Genomic DNA, 25,632 nt, shown 5'->3' on the forward strand with positions numbered 1-25,632 from the left:
GATTGAAGAAATAAACACACTATTTATAAGCTCCAAAAGACACACAAAGAGTCATGCAAGATTAATTAACTCTATTAATCTTGAAATTAACTCAAGAATGTGAATAGGCAAAAGTTTCAAATTAACTCAAAAATATAAAGAGTCAAAGAACATTCTCACATTCATTAACCATAATTTTCATTCAAAATTTAATTTAAAACAAATTTCCAACACAAATTTCTAATACCACGACTCCTTCTGAGCTCCGATCATCTTCCGTAAATTGCTCAGCCCTCACCGTATCCAAAGCGTCCGAGAAAATACATCCAAAGCTACTAGCTAGACACAATATCGATATATCTTAATTAGAATTTTTATTTCCTAATCCCTTTCTTCCGTTTCGTTGCAACATAACTTTACAATAAAAACAGATTAAAAGGATGTTGTTGGAAATGACCGTAATAATTAAAATAAAACATTATAACCTATAATGATCGCAATATTATCATATATGATATTATATATATATATAGAGTTTCTTTCAAGTGCCTACTTAGCTATCATGCACACCAATGATGTGGCACTATTCTATTGAATGTGATAAAGATGTGGTCCAATATAATAGTTTCACATCATTGATGGGCATGATAAGTGAGCACTTGAAAAAAATTATATATATATATATATATATATATATATATATATTGTTTTAGGACTTCATACGGTCATACCCCTATATATTTCTTTAAAAAGGAAAAAAAGGCTTTGTTGGCTCGGAAGAACAATAAGACTGACACGTAACAATCATAATTCACAAATAAAAGAAGTATAATTAAGAATATGTAATGGTTTACAGCATGGACCTTTAGTCTTAGTTCTGATTAGCTAAAATCCATATATTTCTACGGTTCAAAATTACAAATTTTTCTATTCCAAATCTCCACTTGACCCGAATCGATTGTCAGTGCGTCAAAAACATGTGTACAGATTCATTGCCACAATTAAATTCATGTTATATAATGGACTATCATATAACATGTATCCCCCAATAGATAATAATATCGATAACTATAATATATATAGATGATATTCAATTTATATAATAGGAGATAATTAATATTTTTATATTTATTTGATGGGTTTTAAAGAACACAAAACTCTTGCAAATCATCTCACGGTTTATTTTTTTATGTATATCCGATCCGGCGATCCCCAACGTGATCTGAATTATAAAAATATTTTTATGTCAAATAAACTAACGAATTTGACACTGGTCGCTGATAGTTGTTTTCAACAGTGGGGAGTGACCTTGAAAAATATTGTTATAAAATAAAAATAGTGGTGGCTATATATGTGTATATACATAGACAATAGTGGACTAACTGTGACACAAGATGGCCATTCAGCAAAATTGCCTTTTAACTTCATATTTGCGTGACGTTCAAACAATGTTCCTCTTTTTGTGTCATCCCACACTATAACATATTGCACCCAAAATCCTTACGTACTAATTAATATAATATATATATATATATATATATATATATATATATATATATATACACACACACACACGAACTAATTAATATATATATATATATATATATATATATATATATATACACACACGAACTAAAAATATATTATGAGAAATATTTAAAGGTGCGTACGTACAATTAGAAATAAAATCCAAATTTGTTATTAACTAATGGAGATTCCAAGTGACAAACATGTAAAAAAAAAAAAACCCCCGTTTCATAACACAAATGTATTTATTCGAATAATTCACACGATTTTTTTATATTAAAATATAATTAATAATTTTAAGGTGAAGTACGTACTAGTCGCTCTAATGAATTAAGCTATTGGCTAACAATGGCACGGTCAAAGTCTGTCCGTAAACCATTATGGATTATTTCCCTAATTAGCTAGCTAGAGAGTTTTATACAGTCACGAAAGCAATAGCGAGAATATATATCTGCAGGCACGATCGAGTGGATTGCATAAACATACATTTCATACGGAAGAAGAAGGGGAAAATTTCAATTAGTGTTGTTAATTTGCTTAAAGTCGAGTGGATATGATAGTGGATATGATAGTGTCACATCGAATTTTCTTAATTAGTAACAATAAATTTATATAAATAGATTATATATATAATATATAGTGTATATATATATATTATATGTATACTGTGTGTACATATATATATATATATATTATGTACGTATATAATATATAAGTAAATATGTACTTACATATATTATATATATTTCATTTATAAAATATATGCATGTATGTATATATACTAAATAATAATTCAATTAAAAAAATTAAAATTAAAGGAAAGCGGGTTGGCGGGTCCAATATCGTGTTTTAATGCGGGATGGTCCAAAAAGAAAGGCAGGGCGGGTTCGGGTCCGGGTCCGATTTTTTTCCGGCGGACGGGTCTCGGGTTTGGCCAAACCCGCCCATTATCATCCCTAGTCTATAGATTATATATATATATATATATAGAGTTTTTTTCAAGTGCCCACCTATCATATCCACTACCATGCCCACCAATGATGTGACACTATTAGAATTTCCTTAATTAGAATAGAGTTTGTGGTATCAAAAATGCATGCCAAATGCGCGCAATCTACGTTTTTTCTCCTAACATGGGTTGTGGTCTTCACCAGATCGATGGTTCCACACTTCCATTCCCTGGACACTTATAAGCATTTTCCAGATTCCAATATCAATCGCTACCAACGAAAATTGCCTTCTCATCGATCTCGTGTACGAAATTTTTTTTATAATCGAAGAGGGGGTGTTTTTTATAAATCAACGAGATCGAGTTATAATTTAAATTATTAATTATTAATGTAATAAATGCATGAACTTTTCATCATGCCCTGGATTCCGAAAACTTTTCATGCCATTTACGAATCTTCGATATTGTCCACGCGTTGAGCTCCAACAACTTTTCTAATCCTTCCCTTTTTCATTGACATGTTGGCTAAAATGAGAGGTGAAAATGATCGGGACCCGTCCCGTAATCCTTCTATGTTTGTCTCGAAAAGAATCGAAATTTTTTTTTTTAGGAACTCGAATGCTCGGGATCCCGTCGAGTATGAAGATAAAATCCCGAATTTTTTTTTATTTTCAAGATTTCGTTTAAAAAACCAAAGAATGTGATTATTTTATATAAAACAAATACTATTTAGAAATTTATATTTCTAAATAAATATTAAAATTAAAACATATAATATTAAAATATTCCGGACAATGTTTTAAGGTTTTATCAAAAGAAGAGCATCGTAATAGGCATTGAATAATTATTAATAAAAGATATAAATTACTAGATAAATTTTGTTAAATAGATTGCCAAATTAAATCTCTTATTATAATAATTGTTCTAATTATATAATTATAAATATGAATTAATTAAATAATTAATTAAAATTTTTAAAAAAAATACACAAAAAATATCATTTCATTATTCTACTATTCGGTCTTTTCAACAATAAACAATTATTTAGATTAAATTCACAAGTAATTGTTATATGAGTTGAAATTTAATAATATTTAGTTCGATCTATTAATAAAATTATTAATACAATATATTATAATATTATTCGGGACGGAACAGGACGGGTCGGAAATCTCGTCAGGATAAGGTTTTATTTTCGATCACTCTCTCGATATTAATCGGGACGGGAAAAATCCCAAAAATTCGGGTCGGAAAATGTCGGATAGGGATTTTTTCGGGACGAGAATGAAATGGGATGAGATTAGGAAAAGATCGAAATTTCGGGAATTCTTACCACCCCTAGTCAAAATCTCTCGCTGAATTTAATTTGTGAATTAGAAATCAAAAATATTTTTAATTAACATGCATGTTGATTTTAACGATTTATATAATGTCTTTGCAAATATATAATTTCCCCACAATCTTTAACTTTGATAGGATCGGTCACGGTATGTAGAAGGGGTGAATACACACTTTTAAAATATTTTGAGCAACAATAGCTCGTTTCTTGAAATATTGAGCACCGATGAATTATATCGGGTTTGGTTTTCAAACCAAGCGGAAGACACCCGAAATAATCCTTCGTAGAAACTAATTTATCATTTTGTAAATTATTTTAAAAGGATGCAAGTTGATAGATGAAAACAGTTTAGTTGAAGCATTTTATCAAACACTTTGAATGCAACATTTAGGTATTTTATCAAACACATAAAATACTTCAACAATGCAATCAAAAACAGTAGCAATGAATAAATGCAAGAAATAAAGATACACGGATTTGTTTATGGATGTTCGGAGATTTCAACAACTCCTACGTCACCCCTTCTTCCTCCTCGGAAGGATCCACTAGAAGACTTTGATTTATACAAGTCATTTGTACAAACCTAATTCAAGACTAGGACTTACCATTGCCTATCTTAGAACTCCTAGCCACCACTCGATTGTAGGCCGCAACCTCACAATCCGCATATAGTTTTACGTCTTTATGCCAAGACTACAAACACAATTTTTAACATCTTTGTGTAAAGACTCTCACTTAACTAATCTATGAAATACATCTCTCTTTTATATGTGAGTGAGTTGGGTGTGAAGAACTTGGCATTTCACGCTCAAAAATTTTGATGTGTTCTTCACACCTTGGGTTTTGCTCTCAATTAACTGATTTATTCAAGTAGGTTGCCCATGCTTTGAATCTCCTTGAAAGACTTGTGTTTGAACTCCAAGATGATGTATTTATAGTCTCCAAAAATGATATAGCCGTTAGACACATAAATAGAGCCGTTAGAATGTTTTTTTGTACTGTTTCTGTACTGTTTCTGGAGTGCCAAACTGATTGAATAACTCGGAGCTCAACTGATTGAATATCCCCACATGATCCGTTGATATCTGGGCAAATTGATGAATGCAAAAGTTGTAGATCTTGATCTTAGCTTTCCAACGCCACCAGAATCAATCAATTCGTAGTAAATATGGAAAAAGTTATTCTCGAAATACCAGAGCTGCTCAAAATCGGTTTAGCACAGAATCAGTTGATTGCATACGATCAGTTTAGTGTTATGTCTCTTGATTCGTTGATTTATGGGTAAAGTGATAAACATAAAAATTTTAGCCATTTCTCTTAGTTTTCCACGGAATCAAGAATCACTCAATTTGGAGTTCATATGCAAAAGTTATGCTTAATACACCAGATTGTTCTAGAAATTCTGCTGTGCAGAAATTTCTGTTCCAAACCAGTAGGATCCGATTCAGTCTTTGACTTGTGAATATGATAGATACTTTTCTTATCTTTTCAAATCATGGTAAATCGTTCCATTCTGATAATCGAGCTGCAAGATATGGCCAATATACCATAACTGCTTGAGGTAAACTGATGGTGTATTTTCTACTAAACTGATGCAGTTCACTTTGGTATTGCGACGTCAGTTTGTCCAAGATAACATCCGTTTTTGCTCAACTAACGTGAAATAAAATATGTTCCAAATTGAGTTTTCTTCGTATTCATATTGGCGGATAATAATTTGAGTCTCTGATCTATGAGATATCATCCAAACAGTAGAGCTCACCAGAGATTCAGTTTTGCTAACTTTGAGTTTTGACTTCCAACTTGAGTTATCAACTTCACACTTAGAGTAAATATGTTAGAAACACAATAACAAGTTTTGTTATCATCAAAATCAAGATTATTTGTGTTCTAAAACCCAACAAACCTTTTTTTTTCTGGTTGGTAAATATTAACAAGTTGTGTACATCGTTCTAGCAAGCTATTTGTTATCCATTTAATTAGCTATATATACCTACAAATTACTTATGGAAACTATTATATATAAATAAATCCCTTTAGCATAATCAAAATCACCGTATTATTATATTTTGAATTTCAATAAAATTAAGCAGAAGTTAAAGTAGAATATGAGTTTAAAAAACATACAATATTTTTTAAAGTCAAAAAATGAAAATCGTTTTCTTTAGTTATAACAAACACTTTTTTTGTGATGTGAGAAATTGCAGTCGCTATATTTTTGGGCCGCACAACCTGCAAACTACGCTAGCCATGTAAATCGCACTAGACAAATCATATGCGATAAACTAGTACTCCAAGAAGTTGCTGATGGGAAGAATCAAATTTCTGACTTTTAACCAAACGTTCATCTACTCTATCAACTCGAACACCACTCAAAACAACAACAAACACTTTGTTGGATTCAAAATGGTTGATTGGTATGGCATATCGACAAGTAGTAGATGAGACAAAGTGAGAAAGGTAAGAACAAAACTGCTATTTTTACGGAGAAATGGGAAGGACGAGGAACAAGTGGTACGATGGGGTCCAATTTTGGCAATTATTTGAGCGGCCCCTTTCCGATTACAAATGCCATCATATGATACTTGGAAAATTAAAAAAAGAAAGAAAAGCCCATTTCATATATTGGTGGATACTATTTTATTTTTTGTGTTTGTTGGACCAACAGTGAAACCCAACAATTACAATTTACAATGGTCGGGTTTTCAAACAAAAATCGATGACTTTGCGTGTGAGTTGTGACTTCTCAAAAACAAATCAAAATTTATCGGTTTTTAGAATATTTTTATTTTTTTTAGCTTTCATTTTCGATTTATTGATTGTAGAATTTTTGTACTTTTTAATAAATTTGAACAATGCAAAGAAGTATTAAATAATGAGAGGAGAAAGATACAATCATGGATTTTTGAGTGGGGAGGCGTTATTAGTGTATATTAAGGATAATATATATATTAGAAAAAAGTTAAAGCCACTACGTGTAATTTTTGTGGTGGAACTATGACTCTTTGATTGGAACCCTTTGAGCCACTTTCTTCTAATTTACTTGCCCTAGTCAAGATCCGATAACCCGAATTCGATTAGGAATCGGTGGTTGGCTCCAAACCTAGTGAAATGAGATATACTGTTTATTATAATTAAGTTTAAGTTTCCAACGCAAGATCTCGTCTTAAATTTAAGATTTTAATTTCTTATAAATTATAAGTTGTAACTATAGTCTAGATTACAACTTCTATACACTTCAGGCTAAACAATTGCTTTTAAATGGGCCCTAATTTTGGCACTGAGACTTGAAAAGGAATGAAATATTTTCCTCAAAAGAAAAAAAAAAAAAAAAAGGAAAGAAATTTCAGTGGTGATACGATTTTTTATTTTCAACTACAAAATAGTGATTGTGATGTAGATGGAGTAGAGGTATGGAGTTGTGATGTAGATGGAGTTAACGAAATACCAAATATAGGATTGGACTAAATTATTATTGATTAATAATAATATTAATAAAATTTTAAAAAATAAGGGTAAGAGATATTTGAAATTATTCGATAGGTTTACTAATGCCATTTTCCTCAAAACCTAACTTCATGAATCATGCACTATTACTCGTGGTCAATAATTAAGGACAAAATGATAACGAAAGTTGATAACAAAAACCATATGTATGATATAATGGGTGACTGCGTTGCTATTTTTGACCAATTATTTGGTTGGTAAATGGCATTAATTTACGAACCATATTTGAAGCCGTCACAAGATTAGGTACAAGCTTCGTAGGAGTAGTGGCATATATTAATTAGATGAGATTATTTCAAATTACATCAATAATTTTCATCATTTTTTTCACATATTTTAATCTAATAAATATGCTAATAGTCTCCATTGTAATATATAAAACTCAATTCAAAGTGACTAAACTTATTGTGTAACACTTAAATAGGCCCCAACCATCAAATTAAATTTTAGATAATATTTGGATTTGATTAAGTATTTGAGGGAATGGTTTGAAATGGCTTCATGTTGGAAATATTTGAAATTTATCTTAACGACTTACATATATATATAATAACCTGTTGGGATTTGAAATGCATTGCTACGTGAATTTGCCCGAACAAATCAATGGACTTAAAATATGTAGCGTCAAATCCATCAAGTCGCAGATTTTTGAGACGATAGATTTCGAATTCTCTGACTTGCTTGGATAAACAAAATTGAATAATTCATATCAAATTATGCAATTTCAATATAATGATGGTAGATTTTTCAAATACACTATATAAATATAATTGGAATTAATCCCTTGAATCCTTCGTCGAATCAAACTCAACCCTTCAAATCAAATTAATCAACCGAAACACGATCTTAAATTGTCTGGGCCAACACTTTATAAAGTGGTTGTTGATCAATTTGCAAATTATATGTTTAATTAAGTTATATTCAGTCACATTATCGATCTCCGGAATTGGTTGTAACATATAATTTCCTTGTAATTAAGGACAAAGTTGGACTAGTGGTTTTACTAATCGCTTTATGGCGCACTAATTAAACAAAAAAAAATTCTTAATCACGTCGTTATTTGGTATCATGAGTAAAAGCCTCGAAGTCCACTCAAAATTGCGCATTAACAAAAAAAGTTGTATTAATATCCATAAATTTTTATGTTAATTATTGGATTCAACAAGATAATAAAGTGATAACACGTTTGTAGATAATGTAAATTTTTTTTATCAAAAATAATAATAATGTGTGAACCACGTTTATATAAAAACTAAAAAGTATGTATATTAATTGGATAAACGTCATAAACAATAGCCATCATCGCTAATATGAATTAATATCAAAATATTTATAAATTAAAATGTAAAGCTCGACATTGCACCACGCTCAAGAAACAACCAAAAAAGAAAAGTTTTTAAATTAAATAATATTTAAAATATACAAAACCAACATATCAAATAGATTTTATTTTGGTGCACTAATTAAATAAAAAATGTTTCTTCAATCACGTTTTTTTTAGTCAAGAAAATCGACTAGACAATTTCTATACGACAGACTAGTTCAAGAAGGTGTTGGTAGAAGGAATCGAACTCATGACCTCTGATCAAGTAATCACCTACTCCACCACTTAATCACATTGTTAATATTATGAAAATTTGTTGTATCTTTTTTTCTTTCTTACTTCTGGACGATTTATAAGTTTATCTGACGTTAATATCTTAAGTTTTTGTTTGACCACCAACTAAAAATATATATGAAGTAAAACCTCTTTAAATTAATACTCGATAAATTAATAACTTTTTTAAAAAAAAATTTCAGTCCCGACTTAGGCCAGTTTGCTAAGTCGATAATTTCGATAAATTCATAAGATATAATTTTTCGGAAGAGTCTTATATAAATATATGGTCTCATCAATATCATAAATTAATAATCTTCTAAAATTACAAAATATAACTAGGACAAGTTAGTAAAATGTGATTATATTGTTATTTATTCATTTTATTGAAATTCAAATCTAATTTAAATGTAATTCTAATCGAATTTTATTTTTAAATTTTTTCATAGCATTCAAAAGTTCTAGTTGCATTCTCAAACCGTGACAACAAATTGTGAATAATTGTTTTCTCTATGAATGTTTTTTTTCACTTAACTGGTTCCAAATATATTGTATCATTTTCAACTTCATCATCGATGATTTTGCACTTGTGAATGCATACATTTTCACATGAATAATATGTAAATATTTTTTTATTATACGGAAACTTCTAGTAATACATTAATTTAATCATTATATATATTAGTTGTATCGAAAAAGTATTCTTCAAAATAATAAATTATTGATTTAGCGTTAAATTATTATCTCTATAAATTACTAAAATTTTATGGTCCCAGCATTATTAATTTATAGATGTTTTGCTATGTTAGACACCTTTTATGGGATTTTTATTGTTCAAAGGAGTGGGCCGTACTTTGCACTTGTACGAGGTCAGGGGCCTTCCAAAATTGTTCCATCGACTGGGATTCGAAATGTAGGCCCATTATAAATGGGTCGATATTTGTGAACTCATGCCCTTCTTTTACTTGTACAAGGGCCGGTCTTTTAATATTTTTTTTCATCCCTATAAGTTTTTGTTTTTGTTTTTGTTTTTTTACTATTGTTATTACTTATTAACTTATTTCTTTTTTTTTTTTGAGAGGTTATTAACTTATTTCATATAGTTTGTAGGATACATTACTGTGCTGTTTTTTTGCGCTTAAAAATCATTTTGTTTTTATGTGGGAATAATTAATTTCATCTTTGCTTAAAAATAATAATAATTTTCATCTTTGAGTTCTAATCCGTACTTCAAATTCATCTCCTAATTTTTGGCGACTCAATTGTTCAGACACTATACCTTAATATTCTCAATAAGTATTTTTCATTTTTGTGTGATTTGACCAAAAGTGTCGCTAGTCAGCATCTTTTATTCTTTTATTGGACGATGACAATCGAGTTCCTATCCAACTCTTGCAATTAATTGCAATTTAATTCAATGATTATTATTTAAAAAATCTTTGAAAAAATAAAAAGCATTCAGATTAGGTAATAGGAGTAAAAAAAAATTCACAAAGAACTACATAATTTATGATTTTTTTAGTAGAAATTAAAACAATATATATCAAACGAATTCTTAGTACCAAAACATGACATATAGATATAAACATATGTGATTTCTATGTTGGTGATTGGACATGTCAAGATTCAAGAATACATGAAAATCAAATTGTTGTAATATACATTGGTATAAACTTCTCCATCATTTATTTATCTACTTTGTATTTGGTTAATAATCTAAACTAACGAGCTAAAAGTTAAAAGGTACTAGATTTTTTAGATATATTCTCTGTATAAGAGATTTTTACAAACTACATATTTTATGTACCCTTATTTGTTGTATTTCTCAATTTTGGTGTCACATATATGTATAAAGTTGCGTCAAAGAGTCATGATACATTTAATAACAAAATGTTCAAGATATAATAATAAAATCTCACATATAATAACAAAATTTTCACAATATAATTGATGAAAATATCAATGCAGGAGGTATTTATTGTTGTATTTTTAGGATTATTCTTTGTTGAATGGCTATTTTTTAACTAATTTTTAAAATATATTATGATTTAATTTTTGGTTATGGAGGTAAAGTTTCTATCAGAAAAATCAGAAATTGATTATTAAAAATAATTTTGAAAGTGCGTCAATCAACTTCCTGCTTCTGCTAAGCGTCAACCTGCAAACCCCAGGTAAGGGTTTTGGGACGAATCACTACAAAAATTGAGTCCTTGGAGTTCAATAATTTCGTTTTTACTGGGAATTTTTTATTCTGTATTTTCTTTAATTTTCCCCTGAAGTAGTGTAAAGCCCTAGTTTTGCAACTGAGTTTTTTTACTTTGAAGGGATCGATTTATTTGGGGATTGTTCTTGGGTTTGTTCACTATGTGTTCCTGGGGAACGAGGATAATCTTTTAGTTCCTTTGAAATTTTTTCATCTTGGATTAATTAAAACTTGGTGTAGTGCCCATATTTTCCCGTTGAACCGATCTTTTTGGCAGCTGATGGACGCAGAGCATGGGGTTGTTCATGAAACCCTTGCCGGTGGTTCACTAGCAAATATAGAAGTTGAGAGCTTAAATCGACGTGTGGATGAAATTTGTGTGGAAGTTGATGAGGTAAGAATTTTCGGAAACATAATTTTTTAATGGTTTGCTTAATATTTATCGATATACTACTCCTTTCGTCATGCTATAGTGTTTTCTGAAGGTGTACGGGAATTACTTTTTTTTTTTCCCTCCCGAATTGTTGTTGAATTGATTATTTATTTTAAGTTAATCCATTATATTCTTGACATGTTGCATTGTAAACATTATTGTTTTAAGATCATCACTGTTCAAGTTGTTTGTATCTGCTAGCATTTTTGGGCGATTGTTTTTATACCAACAATGCATCAATTTTGTTTTTCAAATCAAGAAGTACTCTTTACCCTCCTCCAAGTGATTTTGATAACTGTAGGTGTAATATTTGAGTAATACTTCTTTTTATTAACAGCTAGAGCAAAAACTGAATGACGTCGAACGATTTTACTCTAGTTTAAATACCAAGCAGTCGAACACGCCAAGAGGGAACTCCATTGGGAAGGAAAAAGATAGAGAGAAGTCGTTAGTGAATTTCAAGAAGAGGCAACAAGATGTAGCTAATAGGGAAGCAGCTGCCGCGAAGAGAATGCAAGATCTCATGCGGCAGTTAGGAACTATAATCCGCCAGGTAATGTAATGGTTTGTAATTCTGCTCTAGGTCACTACAAAGAACTGGAAATGTTTCTCTTGATCGGAGACAGCTAGAACATCTCCAAACCACACTTTTGTGATTGTTATTCCTTCTTATGTCTATAAGTTGGTGAAGGAAAAATATGAACAGGAGCAGTGAAGCAATGTTTTATGGTGCAAGTTGGAGGAAGATACAAAAATGATAAGATGGCATATAAAATAAAGATTTAACAGTTGATGGGATGGTGGTTTTAAGATATAAAGAGAAGGAGGAAATTGCTTGATTAGGAGAAAGAAATTGAAGGTTAGGTGGGCGCAACAACTAAGTCGCAAGGAGAAGGAGTGAGCGCGGAAGGAGCCAGTGCAAAGTTGCATAATTGTTGCGATTTTCTACTTTTTGTATGGTCTGAATTAGAATGAAAGTGCAATGAACCAAATATATCTTCATTTGGGCAGTTGAGAAGGGATCCACATTATTTTAAATTTTGCTTTATTGCATTGTTGCTGCAGACCATGATTCTCTTAGAGGAGAAATTTAATCAATTTAATGATTATTTTGTCAATTGTTAATAAAGTTTTAAGGAGCTCACACCGTCTCATAAATCATGATTTTGTTGCTCTTGTTGTTGCACCAGTCACTCCTTACCAATTAGATGCACTTGTTAGATTGCCCACGTCTTGTGCCTTGTCTATTTGGGCAACATCTTCGTGAAAATTTTCATTTAGCAAGATTGTCATTTTTCATTGTTTCCTCAGATTGTTATTATTTAAATAATGATACGTCTGAGGTTAGCATTGGCTTTTTTCCTCTTGTTTGTACTGAACCCCTGCAACTAAACTCGTCATTGATTATTTTTTGCTTAGCATTGTGGAAGAAAATTTATTGTCAGCCGTATGAAGTGATTTTAAGAAAATCTGAAATCTATAATGAAACATGTTTTACCTAAAAAATTTTTGTGACTTTCATTTCATTTTTTTGTGCTTCATTATGATTTGCTTGTTTCCGTGTTAGTTTTACACCAAAGTTACATACTTATATAACTTGTCCTTCTAATTTCTCCATGTATACCTTAGCCTTCTTTTCTATTTGCTTTTAACTTTACTATGTATCTACCTAGCCCTATCATTTCTTCTACTTTCTAAGGGTATATTCTGGAAATAGAAATTCACTTAAAACAGTTCATATTTCCATGATTTTGCAGTCTGCTCAAGGTTGTTGCTTCTTGTCAATTAATTAAATCTTTAAAAAATCTTTTTTAATTGAATTGGCTTTACAGATAACTCAGCATAAATGGGCAGGACCGTTTATGCAGCCTGTGGATGTTGAAGGTCTTGGTCTACACGACTACTACAAGGTAAATCTGTCTAATTCTCTTTCTGCACGTTGTGTCATATAGACAGTCCACAACTATTGTTACTCTCTCCATACCCCTACCCTCACGCACTCATTAAGCATAATTTTAACATCTTATAAGCTCCAAGTGATTAAAGAATTTCTGGCGCTGTTTAGGAGTCTAATCTTATTTTGTACTACCCTCCCATTTTATTAAATTATGTGAGTTACATTTCTTATAAGATGCTTTTGGTGACATCATTTAAGTCTGCATGCTAAAAAGCGAGAGAGTCCTTAGATATTAACAAATAAATTGGGATCTTCTTACAGTTCTCAAAATAGCTGTAAGATTTTTGCATCTTAAGACAACCAAAAACTAAAATGCGTCTTGTCGACTATTTAAATCTTATTAACAGAATACTCTTGCTTATGTTCATTGAGCCCCATAGATGAACTTGGATTTGCAATCATGGGATCCTTTCTATCAAATAAGGAAAGGTTGCAGCACAAAATGTAAATTTTGTTAATTGCCATTTAGATCCTATATCGATTTTGGTGAATAAGAATTATGCGATTCAATTGTTCCAGTCTTGTCAGTTTAGCATAGTATACAATTATGTTAAATCTTAAGTCATGCAGCATGTTATTTATTGATTTTCTTATTTCAGCGTGTTATTTACGACCCTCTTTGCCTGTGTTTTCCTAATTTTTACTTTTTGAAGCTGCATGTTAGGTCATTGAGAAGCCAATGGACTTTAGTACTATCAAAAGTAAAATGGAGGCCAAGGATGGCACTGGATATAAAAATGTTCGAGAGCTAAGTGCAGATGTAAGGTTGATATTTAAGAATGCAATTAAATATAACGAGGAAAGGGATGATGTCCATGTCATGGCATTAACTTTGTTGGACAAGTTTGAGACTAAGTGGCTGCAACTTTTGCCAAAGGTTGATGAAGAGGTAGGAGTTTGTTTTTTCATTTGTTGCATGATCCCTGTGCATAAAACATAACTGCTGTTTTTTGTAACCTTAACATCAAAGAAATTTAGTGTCTAGCCCATTATCTTTTCACATGATTGGTGATATTTGGATGTTAGTTCATACTAAGTTGTACAAATGATTTCAGAGTAGTGTTTGATTTTGGAGCTATCTAATCATAGGAAAAAAGGCTAAAAGATGAAGAAGCTGATATGCAACTGGATATCCAGCTTGCCCAAGAGGCTGCACATGCCAAAATGGCTAGAGATTTAAGTTTCGAGGTAAGTGTACGGAAATCCTGATTGGTAATCGGAAACAGTTATTTTATCTCATCTCTTAAATAGAAAGAAATGAGTGACATTTTGTTGGGGTGCTAGATTTTAGCTTATGATGGTCTTTAGCCTTCATGTTGTTCTTTGTAAGCGAACTGATAAAATCCTTTGAACAAACTGTGTTCATCTTTCCAGCTGGATGAGTTTGACATGCATCTGGAAGAACTCAGAGACACGGTACTACAGAAGTGTAGGTATGTTCCTCTAGAAGAGAGAACTGGTTTTGTGGATTGATTGTTCATCTGGTACTAGGCATTCAGTGTTTGCTTGTTTTTTAACACTTATAAATAATTTGGGTTCTATCGATTCTGAACAAACCATACACCAACCGAGCTCGTGAGTGTGGAAAATATTTCAAAAAATGATCGAGTGGATTCATTGAAAATAAATTAGATGACACCACTGTGTCCACATATTCTCCTGACTCGTGAGTGTTTTTTTAGTATACAAGTTCTTGGGATGGCATAAACCTAATTTTATAAATGAAATTTAATGTGCTTATTGCAGAAAGATGTCAACAGAAGAGAAGAAAAGATTAGGGACTGCTATTGCCCGATTATCTCCTGAGGACATCAACAAGGCTCTCGAAATTGTTGCCCAGAACGATCCCAACTTTCAAGCGATTGGGGAAACTGTGGAAGTTGACATTAACGCTCAGGTTTTTGCAGGAATTCTTAATCATTTTTCGTGATCCTATAAGTCCCATTTCATAGCGGTGCAATTTGAACCGATAATATATGTTCGCCTATGCAGAGTGAATTGACGTTGTGGAGGTTGAAGTTGTTTGTGAAAGATAGGCTACAAACACAACCAAAGAGTTCACCAAGCACTGGAGTGAAAAATGAGATAAAAAATGAGAATAATCAGAACAACAACAACAACAACAAGAGAAAACGCGAGATTTGTTGCGCACTTGCCAGGAGTAGTTCCCAGAAAAGGAGCAAAAAACCCCCCAACTGAGATTTACCTTGCAACTTTCCTTGGCCTTCTATTTGAATTATCTGCAAATGTATAGTTCTTTTGAAATTAAATTTGCAACTAGTTTTGATCGAAATGTTTCTAGAAAAAAGCTCCTTGTATAGAAACACTCATGGTTTGGTTGGTTTTTAATGTGTGTATGCGTTAGGGGTGTTCACTTGACGTACACGAGATCTAATGGAGCATCTACGAAATTCATTAATTTTTCAGAAAAAAAATATTAATGAAGCTTGTACTATTTTCATATGATCTATGCCCCACTAACTTCCATATCGATTTGCCTCTTGTGTGCAAAACTCTGAGTTTGTGCTTGAATGGATGATTTAAGATGTTGAGTTTCAAATCTATCGATTTCAATTTCTTAGCTTGCTTAGATGAACAAAATTAAGAGTAATTGCAGTGGATTTCAAATAAGTCAAGATTGATGTCTGAATTTTCAGAAATTGATTTCATGTTACACGTTGTTTGTTAGTTAAAAGATGGGTTTATTCTTGTTTTTTTTTTTTTTTTTGGCAACCAAAAGATGGGTTTATTCTATTTCTATCGAAGTTTGGCAAAATTTAGGCACTCAAGGATGCAAAATGTCGAAATATTCCACTTTTGAGAAGTTTGCTTTAATGGAGAAGTCTGATTGAGGGTGTGGGGTCTCAGAAGTAAATTACTCTGCACATGTCAATTTCTTGCCTTGACAAACTCAACATGTAATAATGCCCGAAATTTCCAATAATTGATTGCCGCAAACTCCAAAACCTCGAAACACCATGTATTACACGATGATTTTTTTTTTTTTTCAATACAAATATTATTATTTATTACTGTCAGTTGAATATTCTTATATATGGGATTTATTCGTGCTATTTTATGGGATTTAATTTTATGAGATTTTTAAATTTTGCGATATTGTGGGATAGTTTTTAAAAAGATGTAGCTTAAAAAATTTTATTCTTAAAAAAATTCTAAATAATTTTTGTTGGAGTGCAACAATTGTCCCTATTTGGTAAAACGATCGAGCCATGACGCTTGGGTTGTTGTGCGGTTTAAAATATTTGAGTTGTACTATTACCATCAACTATAGCTAATGGTAAAACGGCAAGCGCTCGGTCCTACAATTGATATCATAGTCAAGGTCATAAGTTCGATTCTCATTGATTATGGCATCCCCAAGGGGCGAGGAAGCGCGAGATTGTTGCACGCAGATAACATCCACGTGCGGGGAAGAGGTGGGCCCCGGTGGAAACCCTTAGCGCGGTGAAGCCCACCTATTACTTCTTTTTTTTTTTAATTTTTTTTTATTTTGTTTAAAAAATTTGAAACTGATCTATGGCCAGATTAATCTGGATCGTTGGAATTAAATAAAAAATTAATATTTCAACATTCTCTCCACAACATTATTTCACCCTCGCAGAACCAAGCAATGAAGTTATCACTGCTGACATCATAATGCAATGAAGTTACGCAATAATTGTCCATACTTGGTACAGCGATCGAACAATGACGTTTGAGTTGCTGTGTGGTTTAAAAAATTTGAGTTGTACTATTACCATCAGTTATAGCTTTTGGTAAAGCGACAAACACTCGGTCCTACAATTTTGATATTTGGATAAGTGTTGAAAAACATTTTTACTTTTATTTTTAAATTGAAGTAGAATTTGAAGCAGAAACTTCAAAATCGTTGAGTTCAACCTACCTTAGAAATATTACTCTAATTGTCAATTTAATGGTTCAATGATTTATCACGTCACCTCTCGACCGTTAATTCCTCAAAAACCACAAATTCTAGCTTTTAAAAAAGCCTTTATAACCAAACATTATATTATTTTAATAAAATATTTCTGTTGACTTTTTAACTAAAGACTGTGTCTAGAGAATCCTACACTCCCGAATATTAAGCAGTCAAGAAACATCCTAAAATTTTCTAAGCTACTGACGATGAAAATATTCCGATGTATGAGGTAGGCAGTATTCAAGTAATTATCTTGCAAAAATAAGATAATTTATTAGTTAAACAAGCGAAAGATAATAATTAATGTTAAAATATAAACCGAAAGTTTGGGCGAGCATACACAGAATAAAATCTTTTACAACATTTTTATGGATGGATAATGTATGAATTTAATTGTTCTACTTTTTAGAAAATTATTACCGGATTATATACCAAAATGAGATTAAGCCCTCAAATTTGGCTGTGTATATATCTGAGAATTGGAATTTACGAGGATCGCATTAATATTTTTGCCTATAGTTTGACATGTAAAATTCGGTTCTGTCTATGCTAGCACATGCACATGGGCAGTGCCCATGTGATCCATTGATTCAATGGTCTTTTTTTTTTTTTTCATTCGGGATGTTCGCGTGAATATATTAAATACAAAAAAATTTGGGTCGTTGGATATCCATTCGAGCACTATCCTAATGGGGTAACATAGAAATAAAAGAGAAGCAAAAATCCATAATTTTTGGTGTTATTGCAAAAATCCATAATTTTTGGTGTTATTTATTTTATAATATTAAGTTGTGGCCCCTTTTTTGTTGTTTACAAGCGACGTTGGCTGATTGATTATTCAATTGTTTTTTCCTAATTAGCCATGTATGATTTTATACTTGTTCGACAATTTTCCCATACTATCCGATTTTTTGGATATATTACTCTATACTTGTTCATTATTTTACTCATTTATCACATAATTATCTTTTAATTTTAATGATTTTTATCATTGCATTTTCTCAATTTCTTTTAAAATTTCTCTATTTAACCTTCTCTCGTGAATACCATCCATATAATTTTAAATCTATTATATAAGTTTATACCAGTATAAAATTGACAAAACAAATACTTCAATTTGCAAAAAATAAAATTCAATCTTTTATAAGTGAAGGCTAAAATTAATTTGTAGTAAGTAAAACATCTCAAAAAAGATAAATAATTTGTTAATTTTTAATTGGAAAGAGAGATGATGAATATCGTTGAAAGGTGGGGGATGAATATGACATTAACTTCAAACTTGGGAGGAATATAAATTTTACCGAGGTTTGATAATTGTCTGTCAATTAGTGATTGATGGAATAGAAATGTGGAACGAATTATATAGAAATTTTAGGCTTTTTAGCAGCAAAAATAAATTAAAATATATGAAGAAAATTTAATTTGATCGAGAGAAAAGTAACGCAAATTATTCATAATAATTGCCTCGTAATAATTAACGCGGCGCAACGCTGTCAATGTTCTTCATAAATAGAATTCAATACATTTCAGTTATAATATTTTTTTGGGGCCGTTTAACAAATGCTCGATCGCGCGTGTGTTTTATAAATAATTCTTGTCCATGTTTTATAACTTATTAGCATAATCGCACACACACGTAGCGTGTATAAAATGTATAATATATTTAATATTGTATGTTATGTATAAATATTATTTTTTCGATAATATTTAATTTATTTTTATTTTTAAAATAATATAAAAATAAATTTAAAATTTATTTATCAATTTATCTTATTTATAATCTTTAGTTGAGAAAAATATGGAAATTTGAAATATCGAAATTTCAAAAAAATAAAAATAAAAATGTAATATTTATATCACATAAAGACAATTTCGACAAATGAAAAGATGGTGTTTAAGAAAAAAAAATTTATATATAAAAAGAGATTTATACAAAAAAAACTCTTTATAACACTGTCAAAGTATTGTATATAACTATATATACGTTGAATCGATTCATATCATGAATATAAAATTTTGTAATTATCTCACGATAAATATACTTATAAAAACAAAAACTACTAGTTGACCATATATAATTTCTTATTTTTTTCACGTGGGAGAATGCAAAATTTTTTAGGCAATGGTTGTCTAGTCTCGTACTCTATATTGTCAATTTGTCTTTTTTCCGGAAATATAATCCAATACTTACTCATTTCTTTTCTTTTATTTTTTTCAAAAAAAATACTTTTAAAATGCTTTGCGAAAATACCGGAAACATATCAGAATTCAGTGGCGGTCTGAGAAAATTGAGACACGGTACGAAGATGAAAATGTGTTACATTAATTTGAAAAGTCAAAATATATATATAAATCAATTGAATACCATAATCAAAGTAAGCAATAATATATAATTAAGAACTATACATTAAAAACCCGTTTTACACAAATTTTCAAAATAACTTATTCATCCCATGAATAATATTAATCAAAATGTGCTTTCTCGCATTTTTTGAAGCAATGTGATGAAATATGTCATGGTATGAAATATTCTCAAATCTTTATCAATGAAAATGATTGCCAACTATTTGATCAATTTCTCTTGATTCATTGCACTCTCAAACAAGATTTCAGTAATTTTAATTTGAAAAAACTTAATTTACTCGATAGTGTGTCAACTTATGAAGCAATATTTGAGGTTTTTGATAAATTTTTGTGCTTAGTTAAACCACACGAGGAAAGAAGATGAAAGATGAAAACATTTTTCCAATTTATTTATTTTGTTATATCATTTTTTAATATAAATTAAAATTATATAATGAATTATTAATTTTTTAAAAATAATTGACGGCCCCTCTCAAAATGAGATTCTGGACGGTCACCTGATCCGTCCTACCTCAAAACCGTCCCTGACGTGAATTAATTATACATAGTTTTAAATGCATATATCACCACGTACATCGTGTATCTTAAACTTAAACTTTATTCTATATATGACGTTATAACATAAATTGTGGAGTTTATATTATATGATGATACACGATATTTTATATAGAAGAAATACATCGGATCCAATGATTTATATAATTACAGACTTACAGTCCGTGTCTTACTGATCAGTGCACGTACGTAATATTATACTTTGAAATTTAACTATATTTATGTATCCATTGCTTATAAATGTAAACTTAATTAGTTTAATAAGCTGTATAAATGCTTTAAGGTAGTGTTTGCAATAGATTGTACTTTTGTAGAAGTGATTAATTTATAGATTATAAAAAAGTTAAGATAAATCGAAAGGTAGTAGTGTTTGGAAACAAATGTGAAAATCTAAAAATCAAAGTTGGGTAGTGTTTGATAAATAAGTGATTAGAGTGATTTTAACAATGACCTTCTTATTAGAATTACTTTTGGAAATCATAATCATCACGCGCTTTTGGATTTCAATTAAGTTAAGCATAAGCTAACACATAATCTAGGTTTAAGAAACACAAAAAAATAATTTTTTAAGTCAAAATATAACAATCACTTTTTTTTAGTGATTGTAAACACTCCCTAAGTAGGGACCATTAATCAATCTCTATATATCCATTCTATTATATTAAATTTACAAAAATCTTAATTTATTTGTAAAAATACAGTAGTAATTGCTTATAATTAATCCTAAATTGATCCCACGTACATATACGAAGCGTACGGTTGCGTGAGATAGAATTATCAATCCAGCACATCACAGATAATTATAGGATTTATTAATCAAGACAATCGGCAATGCACATGCCTTGCTTTTATCACGTGTATAATAAGTTAATATTTCAAGTAATATATATTTATTTCTATTTACATATATTATAAATGAAGTGGTGCTTATTATTTTTTCAGATGATACCAATATCTCATAAGATAATACATCATGCATACCATTTTTTTATATATAATAGATACTAGTATTTTAAAGTCATGAGAGATGTAATTTTATTTCTTTATATTTGTTTTTTTAGCAATTTTGATTTTTCGTGTTCTCAAGTACTCAAGTTTCAATTTTAATCATATATATCTATAAATTATTCGTAATTTAATAAGCCTTTTTTTTCCCCACATGAGTGCTGATTTGTGATAATACACACAACGATGCCACACCACTTACACGTAATTGGAGTTACATCAGGAAACATAACTACAATTATTATAAAAACAATAAAAGATCACCTATTAAACTCAAATTTGATAACATATATATCCAAAATTACTTGCAAGGTTGATACCTCAAGATCCAAATGGTCTCAGGTCAGAATTCTACTTGTACATGTAGGCTTAGGTTGATATATTTCTTCCACCTCTGTTGTATAAGAAAAATTAAAAGTTTTCCTATTTTGAACGTTAATTTCTCATAAATTCATAATGATGAGTAGATCTCTTGTGAGATCATATCACGGATCTACATTCATGAGATGGATCAATCAACTCAATTCATTATTGTAGTGAAAAACCATACTTTTGAGATTAAAAAATAATTTTTTTCATGAGTTGGTTCGGGTCACACATCCGTATTAAAAAATTGACTCGAGAGACCATTTCACATGGAGTTTTTGTACTTAGTAACATAGCTAGTGATTACACACACGCAAACGTCTCTCTTGATGATACATCTAGTGTGCAGACGCGCACGCGCACACGCGCGCACACGATAGACGAACAAAATGCAGTATATATTAAAGGGGGAAAATTAAATTATAAACCAAATGCAGTCTTGCTTTCGTTGCCATTCCGTAGTATATATGCATGCAAAAGAATCCATGCAAGTCTACAGTATAATTACAGCGTCAAATGCATAAGCCTAATCCAATTCGAACGTGTCTTAGCATTGTGTGTATAATATTGGAACCTTCGTATAAGTCATTACACCAATAATCTACGGGTCGCCGCACCTGCATCACGTGAACTTCTTGCACTTTCGGACATCCTCATGACCTAAACAATTTTATTTTTGTTTCCTATAAATCATACAAACGCAATCCATTCTATATAGGCACACACAAATTCACATGAAAGGCAATTTATAATAAAAAAGAACCAACGCTCCATTCAATTTTTAGTTCCAAATATAATCTCACTTCCAAAGACAATATATCGTCATACATATAGTATATCATATGATTCATTATTCTTAAATATATAATATGTCACACATTAATAATATATATATAAGGTTTTTGTTAAACATTCAAGCCAATTAATTAAGCTTTACAACGCATACACAAAAGATTCCAATTTGCATTTAGCAAACACAACATGAAACTGCGAAAAGAAAAAAAATGAAAGACCTGAATGCAAATTAAGATAAAATTTTGGAATTGAAATGTGTAATGAACAAATGTATCACGTGCGGCACCACACCTGTGCAAGCAAGCAAAACCCTACATCTGAATCCACCGCCCTAATTGCGTGGGATTCACTATTCCAGGGATGTGGACCCCATCGCTCTTCAGCAAGCTCGCCACCTCAGCATACCCATGCGGCTTCGTTTGTCCTCTAGCCTCGGCTTCGGTCGCCGGCTCGGCCCGGTTCGGAGCCACCTGCTTGTTCTTGCTCAATGGAACAGCCTCGGCTCGGGCCGGATCGAACTTCTCCCCGAGCAGGGTCCCCTTGGTCAGGAACTCGTGGGCCATGTAGCCGGCCAAGAGCCGGTTCGAAGGGAGAGGCTTCTGCTCGGCCGTTTGTTGGACCAACGGTTTCAGGGACGTGGAACCGTCCATCTCTTTCCGCTTTCGTGACGCGCCAGGCGACACGAGTCTCCGCGCGTGGTAGTTGTAGCTCATCCTGGCCGTCGGTTGGAAACAAGGGACGAGAGAGAGCCACGTCAGCGAGATTCTCAGAGGGCTAAAAAAGTCAATTCACAGATTATTAAATTAGGTAAAAAAAAATTTAAAAGAAGAAATTTGAAATTACAGGAAAGAAAGTAAAAGATGTGAGTCTAGGAATCAGAGTCGTCGGATAGAATACAGAGAAGGCTTTGAAACAATACAATACATATACATACATATATAAAAAATGCACTTGTCTCATTTAAAAAAAAAACCCCAAAGAAACATATATATTATATCGTATTATTTATATAACATTAAAACTTGAGGGGTAATTACGGGTTTAGCAGCGGGAAAATGGGATTATTAGGAAATCGAAAATCCGTGCCGGAGACGGTGAATCTACGGCGGAGGAGGACGGAAGGTGAGGCGGCTCCGCCGCGTGCGGTGTCGGGAATCGGAGAGTGGTGGGGGCGATATAATTGAGAGGATTATAAGAAAGAGAGAAATGGAAAGAGGGGGTGGGTATGTGCACACAAGACTGAATTCTCCATTTATATAGCAACTACTGCGTATCTAACTTTGCCCCTCTATATTCAAATATTTTTCCAAAATGCCACTGAACACAAAATCTGAAATTCTAAAATTACCCCGGGTCATCCGGAAGAGAATTTAACGTGAATAATGGAGATGTAACTCAAGAAATAAGGGCGATTCAGTAATTTCGCCGTTTCGCTTTTTCTTTTTCTTTTTTGTTTTGCGCTGTTGCTAGGTTTATCATGTTTGTGGTGTCGTTCTCGTACAAGAGATTAATAATTTAATATTAGCGGATAATGAGATATATATATATATGATGTGTGTTGCGTAAAATAATCAGAGAATGAAATTTTTAAAAAAATATTTATATGAAAGTTATTATTTTTTTATACTGAGGTTACAGAAAACAAAATAAAATATAAAAAAAAAGTAGTGTTTGTAATTGGATGATATGAGAATGTGTTGGAGAAGAAAAGTTTTACCACATATCAAAGTTATTTAAAAAAAATTAACTTTAATAAATTGCATATAGATGGATAGATACACAAGTACTAAAACGCGATGACGATGCATTAATGAAATAAAATAAAATTATAAAAAAATCGGGTTAAAAAATTAGGTTTTAGTTCATATGACTTGGAAAAGATTTTCAAAATTAGACAAAAAATTACTTCTATTTTGGGAAAAATGATATGTTATATATATATAGACGCATTGATGAGGTCCACCGAATATAATAACTATGACTACATCAAGAATGTTATTTCCCATGTAATGGTTGAGTTCAACACATCCTATAGATATCATTGTCATAACGATTGATCCAACTATTTATGTTTTGTCACATTAACAATATCAACATTAAAGATTATCCTCATGTTCAGTTATAAACAATTGGATATATAATTGAAGGCAAAAACTCATATGAGACGGTCTCAAGGGTCATTTTCTTGAGACGGGTTTCTTATATGGGTTATCCATTAAAAGTATTATATTTTATGCCAAAAGTATTACTTATTATTATAAATATGGGTAGGATTGACTCGTCTCATTTGTGAGACCGTCTCACAAGAGTATTACTCATAATTGAAATACTATTCCAAAATTAGCATCTCTTTAATTAACCTGATAAAGCATGGTAATAGTAATTACAAAATAAGAATCATTTGAAAGTTACCACAAAATACAAGTTATATCCTTTACGAAATAGCTTTAGAAATCACTCGTTTATAATTATAAAAAGAAACGATACAAAGTACAATTTTAGCGTCATAAATAAATATAAAAAATATTTTGTTTGAAAAATATTTTTAAAAAATATCTAAAATGACACATAATTTACATAAGATTGTGACATGTGTAGATTAGGCCCATGTCTCGAATCAAAATATGTGGTACATCTATGATCCGCAATGGTGGTGTCATATTTCATGAATAGCCCAATGAGATCATTCAGATATTTATTAAATTCTTATATAATTATATGTTTTTGAAAATTATATAATTGTAGTTCAGATCGACATATATTATATTGTAATTCATTTAGACATAACACATATGGGACGAAAGATGAAATAATACATAAAGTAAAACATTACATTGACGGAGCGAAAATATCTAAACTACGTATATCTTGTGTTTTCTTTGCATGCACAAAGAAAATGAAAGTCACGAATTTTTTTCCCAAGGTTTTTGTAGTTTGTTAATTTTTTTTATCATAATCTGAAATGTTAAAGAAAAAAATAAAGGTGAAATTAATTTACACGTTTTAACCACTATTAAACAATTTACTGGTTTTTTTCCAATAATAAAACGTACTATATTAGTCATTAATTAAATTATAATTATAAATTTCTTATAGTTTCTTAAATAAAAAATCAA

General features: G+C 30.9%; 2 protein-coding genes across 6 annotated transcripts; one reads left to right on the forward strand and one right to left on the reverse strand.

The window, feature by feature from the left end:
* Positions 1 to 10,965: 10,965 nt before the first annotated feature.
* Positions 10,966 to 15,954, forward strand: LOC140863168 (transcription factor GTE6). Of its 5 annotated transcripts, none has more exons than XM_073266381.1 (9): positions 10,966 to 11,069; positions 11,379 to 11,495; positions 11,872 to 12,087; positions 13,367 to 13,444; positions 14,156 to 14,380; positions 14,581 to 14,679; positions 14,866 to 14,924; positions 15,238 to 15,388; positions 15,484 to 15,954. In XM_073266381.1, the coding sequence occupies exons 2-9, from the start codon at positions 11,382 to 11,384 to the stop codon at positions 15,688 to 15,690; spliced, it is 1,149 nt and encodes a 382-aa protein (XP_073122482.1). In that variant the 5' UTR covers positions 10,966 to 11,069; positions 11,379 to 11,381; the 3' UTR covers positions 15,691 to 15,954. The 5 variants fall into 5 exon arrangements, with proteins under 5 accessions (XP_073122482.1, XP_073122483.1, XP_073122485.1 ...); XM_073266382.1 differs by having other exon boundaries at positions 11,913 to 12,087; XM_073266379.1 differs by having other exon boundaries at positions 11,017 to 11,069; positions 11,342 to 11,495.
* Positions 15,955 to 22,615: 6,661 nt separating this feature from the next.
* LOC140867109 (uncharacterized) lies at positions 22,616 to 23,727 on the reverse strand. The gene is made up of 2 exons (XM_073272187.1): positions 23,554 to 23,727; positions 22,616 to 23,290 (listed from the first exon to the last, which is right to left on the reverse strand). Exon 2 carries the CDS (start codon positions 23,227 to 23,229, stop codon positions 22,828 to 22,830), a length of 402 nt encoding a protein of 133 aa, XP_073128288.1. The 5' UTR covers positions 23,230 to 23,290; positions 23,554 to 23,727; the 3' UTR covers positions 22,616 to 22,827.
* Between the last annotated feature and the right edge of the window lie 1,905 nt (positions 23,728 to 25,632).

Source organism: Henckelia pumila, chromosome 4 (genome assembly GCF_033568475.1).
Source record: "Henckelia pumila isolate YLH828 chromosome 4, ASM3356847v2, whole genome shotgun sequence".
NCBI lineage: Eukaryota > Viridiplantae > Streptophyta > Magnoliopsida > Lamiales > Gesneriaceae > Henckelia > Henckelia pumila.